General features: G+C 45.3%; 1 protein-coding gene and 1 long non-coding RNA gene across 2 annotated transcripts in view; one reads left to right on the forward strand and one right to left on the reverse strand.

Moving 5' to 3' along the window:
• Positions 1 to 20,985, forward strand: part of LOC133281271 (uncharacterized) — a 53,077-nt gene that overhangs the window by 16,291 nt on the left and 15,801 nt on the right. The window lies entirely within an intron of this gene.
• The window catches only part of CFAP77 (cilia and flagella associated protein 77), a 59,728-nt gene that overhangs the window by 15,404 nt on the left and 23,339 nt on the right, over positions 1 to 20,985 (reverse strand). Inside the window, exons 2-3 of the mRNA XM_061476623.1 lie at positions 8,785 to 8,884; positions 8,131 to 8,359 (exon numbers count right to left, since the gene is read on the reverse strand). Of these exons, the coding sequence (XP_061332607.1) occupies positions 8,131 to 8,359; positions 8,785 to 8,884 (329 nt within the window). The remainder of the gene's footprint in view (positions 1 to 8,130; positions 8,360 to 8,784; positions 8,885 to 20,985) is intronic.

A 20,985-nucleotide genomic window follows, 5' to 3' on the forward strand; every position in this document is an offset into this window, starting at 1 on the left:
AGGACGCGCACAGGCACTGGCTCCCTGGTGGCTGTGCAGATGTTTGGGCAGCACCAAAACCACTGCTCTGATTTCAGTGGCAGCAGGATCTGTCCCTGTGTGGATGCTTATGCAACAGATCAATCATATAATAGAACATTTTACAGTTGTGATATTAAAACCATGTTGCAACACCACTGCCTATCCTGAAAGTATAATTCTTTCTTGAAAGATCAATGAGGTTTCAGGGGGGTTTAGTCCTTGCTGATGTCCTTCCATCTAAGATGATGTGCTTCTGTCGCACAGCAAGGATCTGTCGGTGGGATCTTCAGTCCAGATGGGAGACGGCTATAGGGGGCATCACCTTTGTGTTCCTTTCTTGTGTACTTTATGATGGGAAGAGTTTGTCCTGTGGTAGTAGTGTCCATAAAGAGATCTTTCTGCTCAAGGCCAGGTCAGACAAATCCATTCCAGTCGGTTTATCCAGAACCGGTTTGGTCTCCAACATCTCTGGGGTGTGTGGCTCCTTGGTGCAGCTTATCTTTAGCACATAAAGCACAAGCTGGGGTCTGTGATTCTGCTTGGGGCCTTGGGTGCTTGGCACCCATGCAGGTAGCAGTATGGCATTAACGCTCAGGTCCTTCTGCCCTGAAAGGGGGCTGATAGCACAGGAAAATTCTGATTACAGTTCCCTTGTAGTGCTATATTGTCTCCCTTCCTCCCTCATTACTAATGGGCTGGAGCTAGCAATCCATCTACCATTAATTTGTCTCCAGCAGGAATCCGGGGTATGATTACAGCTCTGGCCCTTGTGCGAGAGCCGGCACAGCCCTGGTATCCCCTGCAAACTGCCTGGCTCTGCCTTGCCTTAATTGTTCCCCTTTGGCCGGTTGGACCCGTCTCGTCTAACAAGGGCAGTGAGGAGGGCCGAGGTAATTGAAGCACTTAGCCACACTCCCAAGCATTGCCTCCTGCAGCTCATTAGGAAAGAGGCCGCTGGGCTCTTCATTATTTCTTTTAATTGTTTGTGGGTTTTGCATAACAGTGAATGGCAGAAGAGGGATGTGCAGTTAGTGGTGAATTCTTGACTTTGAAATTTGTATAAAAGGTCACTTACAATTTGTTAACGCTTTCACAACAGTGAATTCAATTAGCGGCTCTGGCAGCCGCTGCACATACGTGTATGGGTGTGCTTGTGAGGAGAGGGGGGGAGATGGCAAAACAAGCAGGCTGTGAATGTAAGAGGGCTCCATTTTCCTAAGAAGCTTGTGGGCTATATTGTAGACGTACAGCTTTCCGGTCCTCTAAATAGGTCCTGGCAATAAACACGTGGAGAGGCCTGAAAGATCATTTTTAAATGATCTCCACTTGTCCTCACTTTCCATTAACCACTGAAGAAAATAACAAGAGAAAAATTGGTAGAAAACACTTGGGGACCAATTTTTTTTTTGCAGTTTTTGGGCTGGCAAAACTCTCCCTTGAAATAGTGGGTCCTCAATCCACACGGCAGCTGCAGGATCCGTGCCATCAAAGCACTGATTACTCTGATTTTTCTGAAGCTTCTTTACAATCATTGTAATTTGGATGAGGAAATAACAATATAAAGTATTTCACTGTGGGCAGCCAATGAGGCAGCGGCTTCTTGTAAGTGTTGGAGGATGTGTTATTTTGCTCAGAGGGCTCATACGTATAGAACAGTAAAAAGAATAAAATCCATTGTAAACATGCACTTTAAAAGATTTATCAGATGCTCATAGCTGTACTTAGGAGTACACATGGTTACAAGAGCACCAATTTGCTTTACTATTCCCTCCCAGGCCAAGAGTGAGATGTATACTTGTAACGGTCCTAAATGCACACACTGAACATGTCTTGCAGTGAAGATACCAAGCCAGCTCTTGCCCATTAAATAACTGGGTTCACAAGCTGGAATTTGTGTAGTAGCATTGATTTTTGGGTTGCAGATAGCCTTTGGCTGACTTAATTGAAGATGATTTAGTTTGTCTTCAACACATTTGTCTGCTGTTACCCTCAGAAAGTCAGGTGGGAGGTGATTACAAGACAGAGCTATTCTGCCTGGAGGTCTCAATCCATGGCTGAGTGAACAGTACTCAGGCTGCAGCCATCAACAAATGCAAAACATCCTGATGAGTAAAAAAACAAGGCAGGGGGGGAGCCCACAATGCTGAGCAAAACAAATCGAAGAGCAAGGTCTTCCCCTTGACCTCCATCCCATGCTTGAATCTCCCCGGCTGGGTGGGAACATTACTTGTTTGAAAGGAGAAGATGACAATGAGGGCTGGAAAGCTTTGCTTTCACAAAAGAGATTCTGTGGTTATTTCGCCCTGGCCCAGGTTTTCATTGCTCAGGCTGCCAAAGGAGAAGTATTCCAGGGGAAAAAACATCCGCTTGTGGCATGAAGTAGTTTTAGATGGTAAAAGTTTGGAAGGAATTATTCAGCCAGTTGTAATCAGTGGAGATAAACCCATGAACAACAGCCAGTTGAGGGAGTAAATTACTTTCCTATTCAGTGTAATGCAGTTGGTAATAAGGGATCTAAATCTCTTCCTTTAGATCTTTTTTTTTCCCAGCTCTGTGGCTGATGCGCAGAATCTAAACCTTATGCTAAACCATGACTTGGCTGTTTGTTTTCTTTAAGGCTGGCAGCCTGAAGCAGTCAAAACCTGTTAAAACTGCAGTAACTACACTGAAGGAGACCCAGTACCATGGTGCACTCAGGGTGTTTTTTGGGAAGGGTTCTGCCCTATGAGATGCAGCCACCTGGGCACAAGTTAGCATGATCCAGGCATATGTGGCTGGGAGCTCTGTGGTAGCTGATGTACACACAGCGATGGGAGCACATACCCAGCCTGGAGCATCTCCTGTAGAAGGAAATGTTTCCTGAAACAGAAATTCTTAGCAATGTGAGAATGGTGGCAGAAACACAAAGTGCCTTTGCTGTGGAACCGAGTAGGATATGCAGTTATCTGAACTGATGGGACTCCTGTATTTTTTAACTTGGGTGCATTTTTTGGTGCCTCAGCCTGACAGTGATTCCAGTCACTGTGTTACATTTTTTACAAGTCTTTTTGCCAAAACTCAGATACTACTTTTCTAAACTTGTGTTTGCCTCAGTCTTGGACTTTTTATTTTGTGTGGTTTTACTGTATCTTTATTTGTTTGGTTTCTAGTGATTGTGGCTCAGATGTGGGCTTGCTCGAATATTCATCTTTCATGCCTGTCCAGCTCTTCCTGGTGGGTTCTTTCCAGGAGCACCTTCTGCTCTTCAGCATTGTTTCTTTGGCATATCTTTGCAGCTGGTCTATAGCTATATAGACCAGGGCCATATATTAATGACCTGAGATGTTCTTTGAGTGTCCCAAAAATAAGCACACCAGGGCACTGTGTGTGCCAAAGAGATGCTGGAAATATCTCTGTACCTTTTGGGCAGCTTTCTAAACTTTGGTGCTGTGCAGACCCATGGACACTTTGGGTGGAAAGGCCTCTTGCAAAGCAGAAGCAAGAGTATTGAAACCTCCCTTCTTGGGGAAGGTGAAAGATAAGGACAGAGCAGTCAGTTATTCCAGGAAGCTGCAGGGATAGCCAAGGTAACAGCTGAACTGCTAAAGGCCAGGGAAACAATTGTCAACAGAGCGATAGGACAATTGCACATGATACAAAGAAAAGAGGGAGGTACTGGATAACTGGTGCTCTTGGCCAATTGTAACAGTTTGAAGAAGAAAGAGATATGCAGTGACCAAATGCTTTGGAGAGGTGAGTTTGCTGCAGGAACATGGTAAAAGCAGCTGCCAAAGGATTAAAACCAGCTTTGGAGAATAGGAGGTGGAATGGCAGGAGGGGATGGTTAGAAGGAAAATGGCATGTGAAATTCAGGAAAGGGACGGTTGAAGCGAAGGCAGACAGTAGGGGGGGACCCGGCAGGAGACGCAGGGATGACAGAGTGCCAGGGAAATCCTGCCAGCACACCCAAGGTCAGCCCAACCTACAGGCCAACTGCCAAGTGGATGGCAGCGTGTTGGAGGCAGGGTTATGGCCATGCAGGGTTTGAAGGAGGTTCGGGTGTAGAATGGCAGAGAATGGCATGTCTGTGCAGTCCCCGAGTCCAAGAATATGTTCTGGGACATAGTATGCAGGATTAGGAAACTCGCACTACTAAGAAGCAAATGAAAGCTTTTCTCCAAAAGCAGCCCTGGAAATGCTGGAGTGTGCTCGTGCTGAGGACACACGCTGCACTGCTAGCTCCTGGGGAGAAAACTTGTGTTTGGGGTACCAACTGTGTGCTGGTGTGTCTTGGCTTCAAACTCCTTGTGTGACCTTGTGCAAATCAATGTGATCTGAAATCCAGCTGTAGACAGCATCCATGTCTCTGTGCTTACTTCTAATTCCAAAAACGACTATTTAGTGTCTGCTAATTTCAGTGCACATTGAACTTCAATTGGAGAAGGTGTTTAGGGGCATAAATGTGGGTCTGGACGTCTATTGGAGCTTCAAAATACACCTTGAATAACAAGCTGTGTTAACACTGGTGAAAATTCTGGAGGTCTTCAGACTCTGTGTCTTTAGATCTCCAATATTGTCAAAACACCCAGCCTACTCAGCACCCTGCATCCTCCCTCTTATAAAACGAGGTAATTACACAAAGAGTATGGGGGTTGGATACACCTGCTAGTCAAACTGTCGTGGAGTTATTTTTAAAGGAAAGGACCTGGGATTTGGGTCCAGGGTGACAGCAACCCAGATCTGCACACATCTTATGGCTATGTAATGTGCCATTCACAAAGCACGTGGATGTGGGATGGTTTTTAGCTCCTAGAGGAGGGGTATTGCCAGTGATGAGCACTTTCCGTGAAAGAAAACCTGGAGACCTATTTGCAGTGGGGATGAGAGCTGGGGCAAGTGAAGCCGAGCCTGCATGCACAATAACACCCCAGTGTTATGCTCAATGGACACGTGCTCTCTTGCAAATCGTGGCTTACACAAGGCAGCTCTTGTAGAGATCAGAAGCTGGGGCATGAATTGGGAGAGCCTGACTGGAGGATGCCCCATGGGGGAGGCTGGGACCCTACCACATCCTCGTTACCGCTGACCTTGGCACGAGCACTGCCTGCTGATGGATCGGCTACGGAGCTGGACAAGACCCTGGGGAACCACTGTATTATCTATTATCGTCCCATCAGTGCCTCCCCTGACCCCTCCCAGCTCTGAATGCCACAGGCATCAGGGAGGGAATAAATCTCTGTCTGATACTGAGAGAGAGAAGGGAGCGAGAGCAGGAAAAAGGAGAGATGAAAAATGTCCTTTTTATGACTCTCACAACAAAGCTGGCCTCATGATTCGTAGCAAACATTTCTCTGGGAAAAGGGAGGGAGAGAATGGGGGGGAATCAGCAAAAAAGCAGAGCTGCTTCTTTCCCCTGGAAGATGTCCACAGGGAATTAATAGAGGGATATGGGTGACCTTTGAAGGTAAATATCCCAGGAAAGGAAAGAAGCCTTGGAGCTTCAGAAAGCCCACTCCAGTGTCTGACACTGCCTGTGAAATGCTCCATGCGGCACACATCCGCTATGAACGGAAAGCAGAGACGTAAGCAATCCTCCATGCTAGAAGGAGCAGCAGGGCCAGGGTGTGATTAATAAGGCCCTAATAGCAACCACAGCATTTGTGTTCATCTCTATTTGGGATGATCCAGGAGAGCTCTTGTACTTAAGCCTGCAGAGAACTCCTGACCTGGGTGTCTTCAGGAGACAAAAGCCTCTAGCAGCGCAGGCCAGGGGCTGGGGATATGTTGTTAGGGCTTGAGAAACCCCTGCACATTATCTGCTGACAGCTGTAAGACCACAAACCCATCCTGTGACAGCTGCTGAGTTGTTTGGCCTTTATAACCCCCTGTGCTGCTGTTCCTGGGGAGGCAGCCCAGCCCTGAGGCTGCATGCTGGCAGTAACTGCAATTCCAGCTGTGCAGAGCAGCTGCAACAGGGCTATGGGTGCAGATTAGGAGTGTTTGCGTTGGTGCTCTGGGGTTTGTCCCAGAGCATTGCCATCATCAGGCAGAGTGGCTGCAGCCACTTCAAATGCAATGGGAAGAAACCTTTGCTCTCTGGCCTTCTCAGCTGTTCTGTGTACATTGGGGAATGACACGCAGGCTCTTTTCTTGCTGAAAAACATCACTGCACCTGGTGTGTTTATCAAGGTGGCATTTCTAAAGGCAAGGAAATGCTTGAAGTCAGGGAAAAAGACTGTGTGCCATTGTTCTGCCCCAGACAAGCATGTTGTGATTGCCTTCCCAATTAGCAGCGCTAAGAATGCAATTGTACAGAGCTCAGAGTCTGAAAGCAGAATCAAATCCACTGATAACCAAATCATTTTTAACAGAGCAGGTCTTGGGGAGCCTGGTCAGCTGTGATTAGGGACAGGCTTGGGCTGGGCAGTGCTCAAGAAAGCTGGTATCTTTTACTGGCTAGTCATGGAAAAGTATGTTAAATTCCCACTTGTACTGAAATGGCTGTAACAACTCTTTGGTAATCCTAGTAATTTGATTTTGTCTATAACGTGCTTTTAAAGTAGAGGGATAAATACAATCAGTTGGCATAAAAGGTAGCTATTAAGAAGCAGGCAAGTTGTACAATAATAACTTTAAATTAAAAGCCCTTTCCCACTACTTCAGCTATTGTGGGGCCTGCAGATTTTCCTTCAAACTTTTGAAACGTGCCTAGACTTCTTAGAGGCAGCCACTTAACCTCCGTTTATGAAGAAATAAAGCAAAATTGATGTTGATTTTGGTCTACATTGGGGGATACTTTTGCAACATAAAAGCCCTTTTGCCTGCAATTTGCAGAGCAGCCCTGTCACATTGGTGAGGGTTGATACTGATAAAGATAAAGCTTTATAGCTGGGGCATTTGCAGCTAACAGCAAGCTAATGCTACATTTTCATTTTGATGCAATTAATGTTAATGTCTGCTACGAAAATTGTCATTAAATACCATTTTAAAATCCATTCAATTTGCATATGCAAAGCCCATTTACTATCATGTAAAATACACAATGCCGTTCATCATGTCTCTTCTCTAGAATTTGTTGCTGTTATTTTTCTGTAGCGATTATTATCCAGCTCTTAAAATGAAACCTAATGTCTGATCCAGACCTCCACAGAGCAAGAAAACACACTGTGCTCTAGCAGCAGCAGGGCTGCTTTGGAGCCCCTTTCAGAGGTGTTGAGCACTTGCTTGTGCTGGACTCCCACTGGCTCTTCCACACTGCTGTGCTGTCCAGCCTCCCTCACGCTTCCGTGCAGGGACCTAGAAGTGAGTCTAAGGTGCCATTGTTTTCCCTGGAGTCTCCCTGTTTCCCTATGAGAAAGCAGCACAGCAGGCAGCTGAGAGCTGGTATACGAGGGTTATGTGAAATGGGTCACTTCTAAGCGCTGTACCTGAACCTCAGGTAGGACTTACGTATGCAGGATGCTTTGTAAAAATCTTGTGGAAGATACTGCAATGCAGAAGACCTAACTCGATGTGAAGCCTTAACCAACCTGCTGCATTGCAAGGGTTATGCTCTTCTAGAGGGTTGCTGGGAGAGCCGCATGTACTGGCTCTCCCTGCCAGCTCTTGGGTGGGAGCCCAAGAAGGCAGGGAAGGGCTTACTTGCCTCCATTCTGCTGTACTACCAGTTTCTGCTCAATGCAGGGAGGCGAGCTACCAAGTGGGACAGGGAAGGATAAAGAACTTCAATTCATCCTTAACTGCACCAGTGGAAATACCAATACGAGCAAGTAGAAATGCTGTTGCTCTGGTTTTCTGACCCTGGGAAGCTGTCATTCTGGCTTACAACTTTTCATGTTCCTTTAAACTGAAGGATTTGCACTGAACGTATTTTTAAAAGGCTTCAAGCCCTTAGTGCCACAGGTGAAATATTGATGCATCGTGGCCTCTAGATTAGATTTAGGTAGTTGATTATCTGGCACACTGGTGCAATCAGACACGGGAGTGATGCTGTGACTCAGTTGCAGCATGTCCATGTTCAGGACACCTCTTTTGTGGGGACAGTGCTAGCTGAGATGTGTTGGAGATGTACGTGTGAGGGTAGGAAGGGATAGTCTCATTCTGAGAAGGGCCCCAAGCCTTCCCCCTTACTGTGTTTTGATGCCATAAGTCATGTCTGCAGGTAGTTCAGGAGGACACTTATTGAAGCGACTGTTTTCAACATCCTTGCACCGAATGTCCTTTGCCTTGTAGTACAAATTATATTCACGGGCTGTGGTATAACCGGCCTTCAGTGCACCGCGGTTCATGGCAATGTAGTCTCGGGGCATCTCCCGAACTAAATGAGTCCTGGGCTTTACGGTGTTCCAGTGGCCTATTGCTGGAGATGGAAGGAAACATGAGAGACAAGGAGAAAAAGATCAGGTACCTTGGGTAACTCCTATTGGGGAAGGCAGGCTGATGTTTGTGCATCATTCGTGCATCATATTCAAGGGCCTTGCATGGTGTGCATGCCTTTTGCCATGGCTTCACCATGGAGTGAACTTCATATCTTATCCCACTGCATTTCATATGGGGATATCTTCCATCTGAATCAGATGTCTTTGCACCCTTTACAATGGCTTGCTCAGCAAGTCTGATTTCACAGTGAAATTGTTAATTTCAGGTGATGCTAATTAAAGTGGGGAATATTGGATTTCTCCTCCACCTTGATGAGAAGTATTAAAGAGCACTGGGAAGGAGATGAGATTCCCTGCCAGCATTAGGATTTTGTTGCAGGTCTGTATTTTAGTGGTGGTGCCATACCTTCAGGGACTCCTCCATCTGTCCTCTTGGTGTACAACCCATATGCAAAATCAATGCCTGGCAGGGTGTAGCAGTTTCTCTGGGGCTTCCCCAGTTCCGCCTGTGGAAGAGCGAAGTCAAAGGAGAAATATAAAGACCTTTCCTGATTAGCTTAAGTCCCTGAAAACATAAGTTTGTAACCGAACATGGCCACAAGCACCAGGATTTGAATCCCACTGCACAAGCATCACAGTCCAAAAGAACTGGCAGCCATGAGGCTTCCCTAGAGCTGAATTCACACAAGTTTGTACCTAGCCTTGCTGAAAACAGGGATCCTGACTTAATATATACAGACTTGAAGTCTCCTTGTCTGGTTAATCTCTCCTTGGCTGGGGTGCCCCGCTGTAGTCTTTGCTGGGGAGACTCTGTGACAAGTCTTAGCTTTCCTTTTATTTCTAAGTTGTGCATCTTCCTAGAAAACTAATGTAAATTTCCCCAAGCACAATCACATTGCCACTCCTGCCTGTGAATAATCAAGACACAAGGCGTGTTGCAGGGGAAGGATAAGGGGAATGAAGAAGGGGGAGCAGAGCCTGGGGTTTATAGCACAGAAAAGAGAACTTGAGCTCAATGACCTCATATTTATTTATTTTTTAAATGAACTCTTCCCCAGACTGTGTGTGTCCCAGCCTGGTGGTGTCTGTGGGATTAACTGACCTCCCCTCACCCCTTTGTCTCTATCCTCCCATCTCCATGGTGAAGTCACTGCAGGATGTGTGTGTCTTGAAACCTTATTGCTGCTTGAAAGGGAGGTGGTGGAGGAGGGAAGGGGCGAGAGGCTGGCAGCCTGGGTCTGTGAGCTCCTGCTAGGAGAAGCTGGAGCAGGGTCCTCTGGAACCCTGAGTCATGGTGTGGATGCTTTGGGACAGCTTATTTTCCATGGGAAGGGTGTTGTAGGTGTTTGCAGGTCTTGTTGGGAGTGCTGAAATCCTACTTTAGTGCTTCTTCTGGTGAACCGTTGAACATTAACATTGGGATGACTGTTACCACACTCCAGAGTGAACACTCTCTGGATCAGGAGAAGCTGAATCAAATGCAGCTCTTTCTGCAAGGACTGAGTCAACGAGTAAGACTGAAAACGAACAATCTCCAGCTTGCCACTATGGCGGTTTGAGGCTGTACAGTGATTGACAAGGAGCACAGCTTACTGTAGCTGCTTGTATAGGAACATCATCCAAACCCACATTTACATTCTGCTCCAGCCAGCAATGTGCAAACCCTGGCTAGGGCCTCAGAGCTGTATGCTGCCAGCCTGGTGGTCCCTTTCCAATGTGCTGTTAAAGGGTACTCACCAAGTGTGCATGATGCTGCCGAGCAGCTTGAGCTGTTCTGCATCACCCTCAGTGCAGGCTGAGCCAGTTTTGCCTGGAGAACGAAGGTTAATAACCCCTGCCCAAAGCAGGTACCTTCCCAGAGGGCTCTCTGTTGAGGGCTCTCGAATTTGCTTGTAATTCCTCAAACTTTTTTGCCTGGAGCTATTTTTTTTCTGCATTCAGTTTGGAGTTTCTCAGCTCCTGTCTCTGTAAAAGCACACAGGGGCTGTGTCACCGACTCCCCACCAGTGTGCTCAGGGGTGAGATCGTGCCCGGTTGCCTGAGTGACTTGTCTGCGTTGTGACAACGGCTCTGCCCCTTTGCAAATCCTGGCAAGCTGGCTGTCAGCTTTGCCAGTTTGGGATTATTGGTCCTGCAAACCTGTTCAGTGATGCTTTCAAGTAAACCCACGGTCTTGCTTCTCTGGTCTCGCAGGGAGGTGGCTCTTCTTAGCCTGTTTAATCCATGCGCTTGTTACACCATAAAGCAAACGTGATATTTCCATGACTCTCAGGAGCACAAGTTCACCGGGAAATGAGTTTTCTGGACTTGCTAAGATCCTTCCATAGGCTCCCCCCCCCCCCCCCCCCCCAGGCTCCTTGCCCTGCGCAAAGCTACAGATCCCTTGTTGCAAACACCTTTTTGAAAGCAATCAGCTTGGCTATCTGATACAACCTGTGCATAACATGGGTGCATTCCCTTAGCTGCCTCCTGTGAACCTCTAGCAGAGGAAGAGACAGTCCCTTGCAGATGTGTCCAGCACTGGGCACGGTAAGAATGAGCAGGCTTTTAGTGCTACCACAACTGAAATGCCACACGACAGTGCTAAACCATATGTGCATGCTGTGTGTGAGTTGGGGAGCTCGTGCAAAGCATAGAAACTGGTGTCAGGGATGATAAAGTAGCCTTCATTGCTGATCTATTTCTTTTGTATTTACAGGCATTTGTATGCCAGCTTGCTTTTAGATTACTTGTCACGAGTATACAAGGGAAATGGCATTATAGTCCTCAGATGCATGCGAAAAGGCTCTTTTCAGGGATCGCATTCTGATACTGGATCAGCTAAGTGAGGTCAGAAATCTGCAATGATGGCAAAGGTGTGGCAAATGGGAGGAAACTGCAGCTAAGGAGAGGGGCTTGTAACCTGTGGTAAAACTGCTTCCTGACCTTTGAATGCAGAGCTCTGTAGAATAGAAGAAATAAGGGGATTTAAAGATTCCACAGTTGGGTGTTTAGTCCATTGCCAAATGAGTGCACGCTGTTTCCTTTTATGATCGGATGGCATTTACAGTCTCTTTGCACTGAATAAAGAAAGTTGAAGGTGCTGGATAAGTAATAATAAAAAAAAAAGGAATCTGGTGTGATACATTGAACATAGAGAGAACCTGTGCCTGAAGAGAAACAACAGACTCGGAGGGCTCTGGTTGCCTGCCAGCATCTTTTCCCCATAAAGGCAAAGAAGGGGGGAAGGAGGAAGCAGGAATGATTTGTGCTCAGTGTAATCCAAGATTACAGCCTTTCTCATTCATAAATTAGCAAAATGCTGTTGCAGCCTCATGGGCTGATTTCATTTGCTTGTCCTGGGGCGTTGTAGGAGAGCTGTGTTGTAGAGCAGTGGGGAGAGTGAGCCAAAGTTGATGCAGAAGGTCCTTTTTTCTCCCCCAGTTCCAGCACGGTTTCCTGTGTTCAGGTTTAGCCTGTCACAAAGCTGCTTGGCTGGAATACAGATCTGTCTGACAGCTGTGCCCATCAGCAGACAACTTCATTAAACCTCATTAAGATGTCATTTCTCTGCCTTATTTCCCACCTCTTGGCTCTAATTAAAACCGTCTCTCTCTACATCCCAGGCGGTCCTAATTTTCTCTGGGTTCCTTCTGCAAGTTTTCTCCCTATATGACCTCAGTGTGGAAAATCCAGCATCTTAAATACTGTTTATCCTGCCTGTTTGGAAAAGACAACTCTAGACTTCTTCCTGAAGCATTCCCTGAGCATCCTGCAGAGATCATCACCTCCTCCCAGAGCTGCGAGAGATGTGTGCTGAGGCTTTGTTTGCTCTCTCAAACTGTCTTTAAGGACTCAGCTAATGAATTCTTCCCCCTGGACACAGTAATTTTCATGGCTGATCCAGGTGTACCTGAACTGGGTTTGGAGGATGCCATGCTCAGACTGCAGTGCAGTGGTGGGGATGTTTGAACAGTGGGAATACCTTGGTTGGCTGAGAAGCAAGCGGTATTGAGTATATGGAGAGCTCCCTGGCCTTTGCCAGGTAGCTTCTGACTTGTGCAGCCCTGGATTTGCATTTGAGTGTCTAATGGTGCTGGAAAATAATGTGAAGGAAGAGGAAGGCTTGCACATGGTTCTCTCAGACGTGGATGCATTGCAAAGGTGTAAGAAGTACAAAACCTCAAAGGGTTCTAGGTTTTGTTGCATTGTTGCAAGACTTGTATGTTTCATCCCCTGGTATTTATGGCCCATCAACTTACATTGCACCAATGTTCTAGAGAGGACTGACAGGGGTAGGAGATGTGTCTGCAGAGAGAGGTACAGTGAGAGATGGAGGCATGGGTATTTAATGCCTGTATTAGGGGCGCTGGGCAAATCCACTCAGCTGGGGCTGCCCTGTCCCCTCCTCGATGGCTCTGCCCTGCAGATGCCTGCAAGCCCTGCACCAGTGCATTTCCAGGCAGCCAGGCTCTGCTTCCTTCCCTACCTTCTGTTCCCCTTTTCATTACACCCCCTTGTACAGTAAAGCCTCCCGTCACGCTGCCATTACTATTATTATTGCAGATTTACTGCACTTTCAGAGTGAAGTGATTGTGGTGACAAGGCCCAGCATTTTTCCCTCCTTCCCCCTGCGACAGCTTGAAATCAAGCCCTTCATTTGCATTTACATGATCTTGCTGTGCAGCTTATGAGATCGGGAGATTTATTTGCTACTTAGCTTGATGTTTGATTACACTCTAAGAAGGCAGTGAGCTACAAAGTGCAGGGATACATCAGAACTGAGCTACTGAAAGCCTCTGGGGGACAGTAACTCAACATCAGGTTTAGGTAGATGAGAAAGGGAATGTTCAGTGTTTTGAAAAAGGCAAATTTGATGAGATTTTTTTTTTTAAAAGGTGGAGGGAAAAACTTACTCTTTCACAGAAAAATGGTTGGGAAAACAAGAATGTGATAAAACCACACCTGAAAACCTGGATTTGTTAGTGCAGAAGAGATCCTAGCAGGGGCTGGCAGCTGCTGGGCTGCCTGCCGCTAACTGCTTGTAACTTCCACTCCCAAGAAGATTATAAATAATAAGTTGGCAGTTATCTTTCATGCTTTCATAAACAGTAAAGGTCAAAGTCAAAGGAAGTTCTCCTTGCTGAAGGACTACAAAATCTGTCCCTGCTTTATTAAGCATCAAAACACACCACTGAGCATTAATCCTACAGTACTAGTGGGGAAACTGAGGCAGGGAATCAGTGTGCTCATGCAGGACAGCAAAGGGAGTGGAGCTTGGATTGTGGAGAGGAGTGGACTGTTCCCAGCGCTCTGTATTCAGAATGTGTTCACAAATTATTAGTGTTCCACAGCGGTGTGAGAATCTTCCAGAGACAGAGTGATGTCTGTGCAAACTGCTGCCCTCAGAGTCAGGAATAGTAAAGATCAATTATATTACTGTGAGTTTAACTCATTTCATTACAAATACTCCAGGTAGGCTAGAGACACAGCTAACAGTATGTCTGCACACGCAGTCTGCACCAACCTGTTCTCCTGACTGACCAGCACTGGGAGCTGTACCCTTACTCAGATACAAACCTTTGAGTGTCGGGTCTAAGCCTGGAAGATTCTCCCCTCTAGAAGCTACTCTTAGGGTAATGCCAACAGCAGAGGACTGCAAGAACGGTGGGACACAGGTGTCCCCCTCACTGGGTTAGATAAGGCAAATGGTGCTTCCTACCCAGGGTTCTACCTATCCAATCCCAGACACCAACCTGCTCCATCCCATCTTCTCTGCTCACAGCAAGGCTGTAACACCAAGAAGTGAGGGCCATGCCCACAGGTCCCTGACACAGAAATCCATATCTAAGGAAAGACGCCTGCTATCTGATAGAGTAGCTTCATGTGCGAACTGTTTGTACTTAGCTTTTAGTCTTGAAAATTGCCATGAGATACGCTATTACAATTAATCATTAAAGACTTAGGAAAGAGTATACCCCATTACATAAAAGACTCCATCGATGATCTTTATCCAACTTGTAAAATAGGCAGACTTGATGTAACTGAATGATTTTCCTCTCATCTGCACAAAATCATGAATGCAAGTCATACTTTGAGCCTGAAGTGAACACTGCGAGACTGGCCTATAATTACCAAAACAGAAAAAAAGAACAGCGTTGTCTAATGAATGACAAGCCACTAGGTGGAAATCTAATTTGGTCTAATTAAGCAGCCTTTGTGAGGATTTGTCTTTAGATGAAAAGAGGGAGCCAAAGAGATCTAAATGCAAATGAACTCTATCATTTTGGTTTTAAAGGGCCAGGCAGATATGAAAGTATTTGCGTGCACAATACTTCCATTTGTCTTTATGAATACATTCACCTTCTAGCTTTCTATTGAAAAATACTGTTTGCCCAGAAATCTGCGACTCTGGATGCTGGTCACTCTTCATTGAGTTAGAAGATAACATGCTGTTAAAGGCACAATTTAAGCAATAAGGCATCACAGCTGTTAAAATCGCCTTTCTCTGTAACAGGGCTTCCTGTTTCTGCTGTTTGAAAGTGGTTTTGGAGAAACAAGGATGTTTTTTGCTAGGGAGCCAGTTCCTAAGTCTGTTGCTGTTAGTATGTGGTACCGTATAACTCTTGGGTCTTTGGGGGCGCCTGCTGGACCCTGAGCTCCTCAGTGCCTCTGTGTCCGTATGAATTACTTCAGCACTGATAAATCACCAAAACCTTCCCTAGTTGTGCTATTTCTGCTGATTCTGCCAACAGCCTCAACACTGGGAGCAGGCAGCCCAAGTGCAGCCCCAAAGGCTGAGGCTCACTGGTACGTTTGGCTATAATTGAGATGGAAATACTGAAAACAATCTTCTCCTGCTCTATTAAATCTTCTCCTGACTTTAAGACAAATTCGTGCCTGTGTAAGGTTTTATGCCAGCACCGAAGGTCCTAAGACAAAGCTGCTGGCAGGAAGAATGTGTTTTTTGGGCTAAATGAAGATGGGTGCATTTTACAGCTGCTGCTAGACTGAGGTCTTAACTATACCTGATCTTTCTTAAGCTACAACCACCATTTGTCTCTGAGGCAGTATGAGCCTGGAAGAGATTTGAGGGTGCATAGGGACACAATGGCAGAGAGGTTTGGTACAGCATGGGGTGGCTGTGGATCAGCTGAACGCGGAGAGAGATCTCTTTGCTCTTCCTCTAGGTAACATCAGGGGGAAAAATGGAGGTGTGTATGAACAGATCAGGGTGGTAAATCAGTGAAATAATTCAGTCTTTGCAGCAGTTCTGGGAGATTTGGGGAGAACGTGGGCAGAACAGTGCATAGCACCTTGGCAAAAAATATGCTTTTTTATTATCTTTGCATTTGACTCCCCAGAGACATGTGGGGCCTCTAGAGAGTAGATGCAAAGGGTGTAGTGGGGCTGTCATTTCCCAGAGAATCTCAGCCTTTGGGGACGCACATTGTGTTGCAAACCCTTAAGTCAAATTCTGCCAGGAATGCTTTTACTCAGTGTCTGTTGGCTTCAGTGGGAGCACTGAGGTTTAGCTGAGAAAAGGAAGGGGGTTATCTGAGGATGAGAACATTTGCTAAATGTTAAAGGGTTTGCACAATGTTTTCCTTAAATAAAAGAAGTTTCCCCTTCCAGCAGTTATGACCTTTACTTTGTGTTTCATCCTTACTAATACCTGTTCTACAAACCTCCCCATCTGCTACTTCAAGAAAAATCCCCTTATGATCTTATAGCCAGATGCTGTCCCAGATTACATCCAGCACAACTTAACTTAGTGAAGCTGCTCTTTGTGCCTTTTAACTTCCTGCTGGCTCCTTCAACTCCAGGCAGGTAGCTTTAATTTCTTCCTTCTGCATTTATTTGAGCACTATAGAACATATTAGGCTAAATGCTGCCAGCATAGCCTCCATATAAGCCACAATGATATTAAAGGAGTTGAATGCAAGCGAGAATTCAACTGTGGGTCTTTTTGAACAGACTGAATATGGACACATTCCCTGTATAGCAAAATAGTTCCCCAGTTGCTCAGACCTCTGGTTCTGAGGGCCAAATTGAATCCCTGACTGCAAATGAGATACTGGCTGCTTTGAGAGCTACCTGTTATTTCACAGCAGAGTTTTCCTGAAGTCAATACACTTGTGGTACCTCCTAGAACAAAATATTCAAGTGTTTCAGACTAATAGACAATTTGTTGAATTTGGGCAAACCTCTGGTTCAGGAATCTCTCAGATTTCACTCAAGGAGAAACTCTGATCGCAGATGCAGGAATTTATCCACCTCGGTCACCTCATGTACAGAATAATCTCTGTTTTAATTAGAGAATAGATAAAGTTTTTGCTATTAAAAAAGGATGCTGTTTCTTTAATGTAATAAAACCTCAGCAGGACAGAGCATCTTTACTAGACTATCCCCCACTATTCCCACAAGAAATCAAATATAATCCTATTTAAGAAGCTTTAAATAATTTTGAGCTTTCATATTGACTTATTAAAATGCAGCTTAAAAAATGCCTTCTTGCAATCCCTTTACAAGGGTCAGGGATATAAAACTTGAAGAAATATGATTAGTAGATCAGTTGGGAAGATATATGCGGCAGCTTCCAATTTTAGTATTTAAAATACCCTTTTAGAAGAAAAAGTGATTCTGTAAAAAGTGGCACCATCTCCCTGAAGGCATTGAGTCCTAGGGTTTCCAGTCCTATCTCCTGCATTCAGCACCCAATGCCTCTGCCAGGTTTTTCTTAGACCTGAAAAGCTCTTGCATTTGGGACAGAAGAGTTGGTTTGTGTCCTCATACTCCAGGAAATTAGAGGCATTTCAGGCTTTAAGCACAGAAGAAGCCAGTAGCACTTGTGGCCATTTGTAACCTTTCAGGTGTTGGTTAGAGTCAGAAGGGTCCCTTTTTCACTTTCTAAACACTGCGTGTTGGAATAGAAGATTATAGGATGAAACGTGGTTCCTGCTGTGCTGACTTGAACTCACTGCAGGGTGAAATGCATCTTACCCAAGCAGTGGCTTAGAAGCTCCACCAATGTCTCCTGAGGTGTCCAGCAGAAACCTTCTTCCAACAGATTTCAGTTGTTGCCCATGTCCTGTTGACTTGAGAAGAACTGGAATTGTATCCACAAGCATTTGGGGCACATAGCTAGAAAAATTAGCTGGATGATGCTAAGCAGAGAAAATTTGAGTCGGTTACAGGCTGTCCCGAGCTTCCACCCTGTAGTTCTCCTGGGATTAACATGGTTGTATGGATGTAAATGATGAGACGAGACAATCTGACCCTTGCTTTTGAAGGATATTAAATACAATGAAGATCCAAACTGTGCTGTCAGTTAGACAGAACTCCCATTAAGCACAGAGGGTCTTGTGCTAAATCAGGAATCTGCCCGAATAATTTCCTCTGTCCTACAGCAAAATGTATTCAATATGCTGAAATATAACTGCAAAACCTAGCGAGCAAAATCACACCCTGCCCATTACAGTTACAGCCAGTTACTGTGAAATCCTAATGTGTCAGACTTTCTCTGCGAAATAAGGTAACTAATAACTTTATTCCTGCCTAAGGCTGGACTTTGGTCAAGGCTGTCAAGGCTTCTATGATTTTCATGTGGTTTTGAAAATAGACCCATGATTTTGACATGTTGGGACTTCTGCGTGAGCAAGCAGGGAGCTGTAATAGCTGAACTTCCCTGAGAGCTGCAGTGCTCAACCTTGGGCGCTCTGCAAGACAAACACCAAAGGGTCCTGTGCCTGCTAGTGCCTCTGTCTTCAGCTCCCAAAGAAGTCAGTAGCAGTCAAGTGTGATTGACTCCTGGCAGGATCTTGCCCAGAGATTTTTCCTGCAGCAGCAAAAGAAGCAGTGACACCAAAGGAGAGACCAGTGAGCAGTGGAGTCCCCCAAGTCCCTTACTCCCCCAAGGAACTATGAGGTTTTTCCCTGCCCTGTCTTCCTAATGGTCTACATTTATGGCAATAATTGTGAAACTGGGCTGAAATAGCACTGGGAAGTTGCTGCCAATGGCTAAAAGCTATCATTGCCTGTGGGTTGATGTTACTAATGGTGCTAAAAGTGTGGCAGAAGTTACCTGGCTTACAAATTAATGCTTGTTATCTTTGAAAGAGATATTCTTTCTAAAATTCACCATAATCCTACATCTGACTCCTCAACGCTTTCCGCACCAAATTTTCTCAATGCCATTTCAGCTCTGCTTTGTTCTATTGTTTTCCTCTCCAGTCCCATATTTTTTTGAAAGGATACAACATGAGGGGTCAGATTCTGCTCAGGTGATGTACAAGAGTAGCTCAATTGCTTTCAAAAGGGCTACCTTGTAAGGCAACCAAGAGTCAGCCCAAAGAAGTCACTTCGTAATTGCATCGTATTTGCTAAATCAGATGTTTTAGGCACTTAAGAATTCCCTATGTTCCCTTTTCTGCTCAGCCATTACAAAAGGCTCCTGCTCTGCTGGAGTTGTGACCCATATTTTCCCTGCAGCAGTCCAAATTTGGCTGCTAAAAGGTAAAGGGGAAGAAAATTCTCCGTCTCATCACATCTCTCCCAACCCCTGTTCAGCTGCTGTGGTATTTTCCTTCATTATGCTGCTGCCTCAGACTGTAAACCTCTCTAATTTCCTACATCGCAGCTATTTATTTAAATGCTAACTCGCATTATGAAGTGATAATCCACAAGCGCAGGAGATAATTTATGAAGCATTTAAATTAAGAGGAGCAGCTAATTGGGAGCATGTGTCTTATAAGCCTTGCTAACACCAGAAAACTACAAATTAGGGAGAAAATGGAAGATATTTTTATCTTGCTTTTTTCTTTTGTAATGCACTGAGGAAAAATATTACCATACATCACAGAAACAGTGCTGCTCACAGAAGTCTTCTGTTGTACGCTTTGTAGTTAGTCTAACACACGATGCTCTCGTTATTACAAATTCTTCATTATAACACACAAAATAATCTTTGCTCTCAGAGAAGGTGGAACAAGGTGGGGTTTTCTGTCTCCAAATAAAGTGGAATAAATTTTTCAGGAAAGGTCTCCTTCTCAGCTACATGCATTAATTTAGAAGAGCAAAGACTCCCTTGTTATATAGGGATGTTAAAGTGCATTTAATTTCGGACTGCATCGTGCTGTAAGAGTTTTATAGGTTTTTGTTGAAATGAGAATGAGCATAAATGGCTGTGAACCAGGGAATAGCAAATGTGCTGCAGCCACAGGGCTGGAGGGGATGGATTTTTGCTCTGCTCAGATTTTGGCACCAAAGTCACAAACTTTGATTTCACTGCAGCTTTGTAGTGGTTTGTTCATAAAGATTAATATTGACCTGAGTCTGAACAGCAATGTGCTCCATGATATGCAGTTCCTGGGATACAGATTTTATGATGGAAATGGCTCACTAAATGCTGCTGGGCTGGGCTGATGGGGAAAGGAGGGTTTTGATACTCAGGCCAAGACAGAAGCACCAGGGAGGGTGATAACCATCCCCTGCCTGAAGCTCAGTCATGCACCAGATCCCCTGGGTTTGCTTTTGGAAGCTGTTTTCTCAATGGGGAAGGAGCAAACTGGGTGTTTTCAGGAGGCAGCTGCTTTTGCCTGGAAGCCTGATGCTGCTTTGTTTGTTTTTTTGGATGCTGGTGCTTTGATCAGAGGAAATGGCTGGGATGTTATCCTGTAAGAGCAAGAGGGTTTCTCTGAGCTCCCCAAAAAGCATCCTAGGCACCTAGAGGATTGCATTAACGCAGTTCAGAGGGAACTTGCGGGATATGGAGAGTGAAGCTGACAGTAAGGACCACTTTAATATACAGGTCTCTTCCAGCCTTCAGCAGCCACTTTAGAGTAGTTGTACAGTATAGTTGTGTGAGATCTTTAGTTAGGATCCTCCTTTACTAGGCAACCAATTCTTGTGGGTCCCTTGTGTGGTTACTTGAGACAGATTTGCTGTTAGAGTAAAATATTGTGTGCACATGCTGCCTTGCAGGGTGCTTGGGACTCACTGTGAGGTCCTTGCACGGAAGATGCTCTGGAAGTGTGGGTGTGAATTCAGCCCCTACACATGATTGCATATGTGTGCTGCATGTCTAGAAAATACCTTGCTTTAATCTTTGCATTCCTGTTGCTGCTCTTACAAATCTCCTTTTACTTGTATCTTGTCGAAAGCAGTCAGCAAACAGGCTCTGGCATTATTGGAGTTGCTCCTTGATTCAAGGGAAACCATAAATCTGAAACTTCAATCATATCTTTATGATCATTCAGCAAACAGAGATGGAGGATTTATTCAACATGGGATAGCAAAGGGGAAACTGCAGGGGGTTATTGCAGGAGATATTGGTTTAGCTAAGGCAGAACTGCTCCCTCGGGCCTCTCTACAGCCGAGCCAATGAACAATGGCACCAATGACAATAACAAGGCAATTATGGGGAAGAGGGTGAGGAGGGGGTAATGCTTTGTTAAAGACAGAGGTAAGATTCCAGCATGGTGTCTCTTTTGTGTGCTTTTGAAACTGAAGGATGGTGTGTCTGCCTGGGGTGGTCTTATTAGGAGCTGGTGATCCTAAAAACATAGAAAGTGCTTCTAAGAGCCTGTAGCTTGTGTGTAATTGTGATGCTCTTAGGAGGTTATGAAGA

The sequence above is a fragment of the Pezoporus flaviventris genome, unplaced genomic scaffold (assembly GCF_033815535.1).
Source record: "Pezoporus flaviventris isolate CSIRO_AGI_PZ_B2104156 unplaced genomic scaffold, CSIRO_AGI_Pfla_v1 ptg000097l, whole genome shotgun sequence".
NCBI classification, from domain to species: domain Eukaryota; kingdom Metazoa; phylum Chordata; class Aves; order Psittaciformes; family Psittacidae; genus Pezoporus; species Pezoporus flaviventris.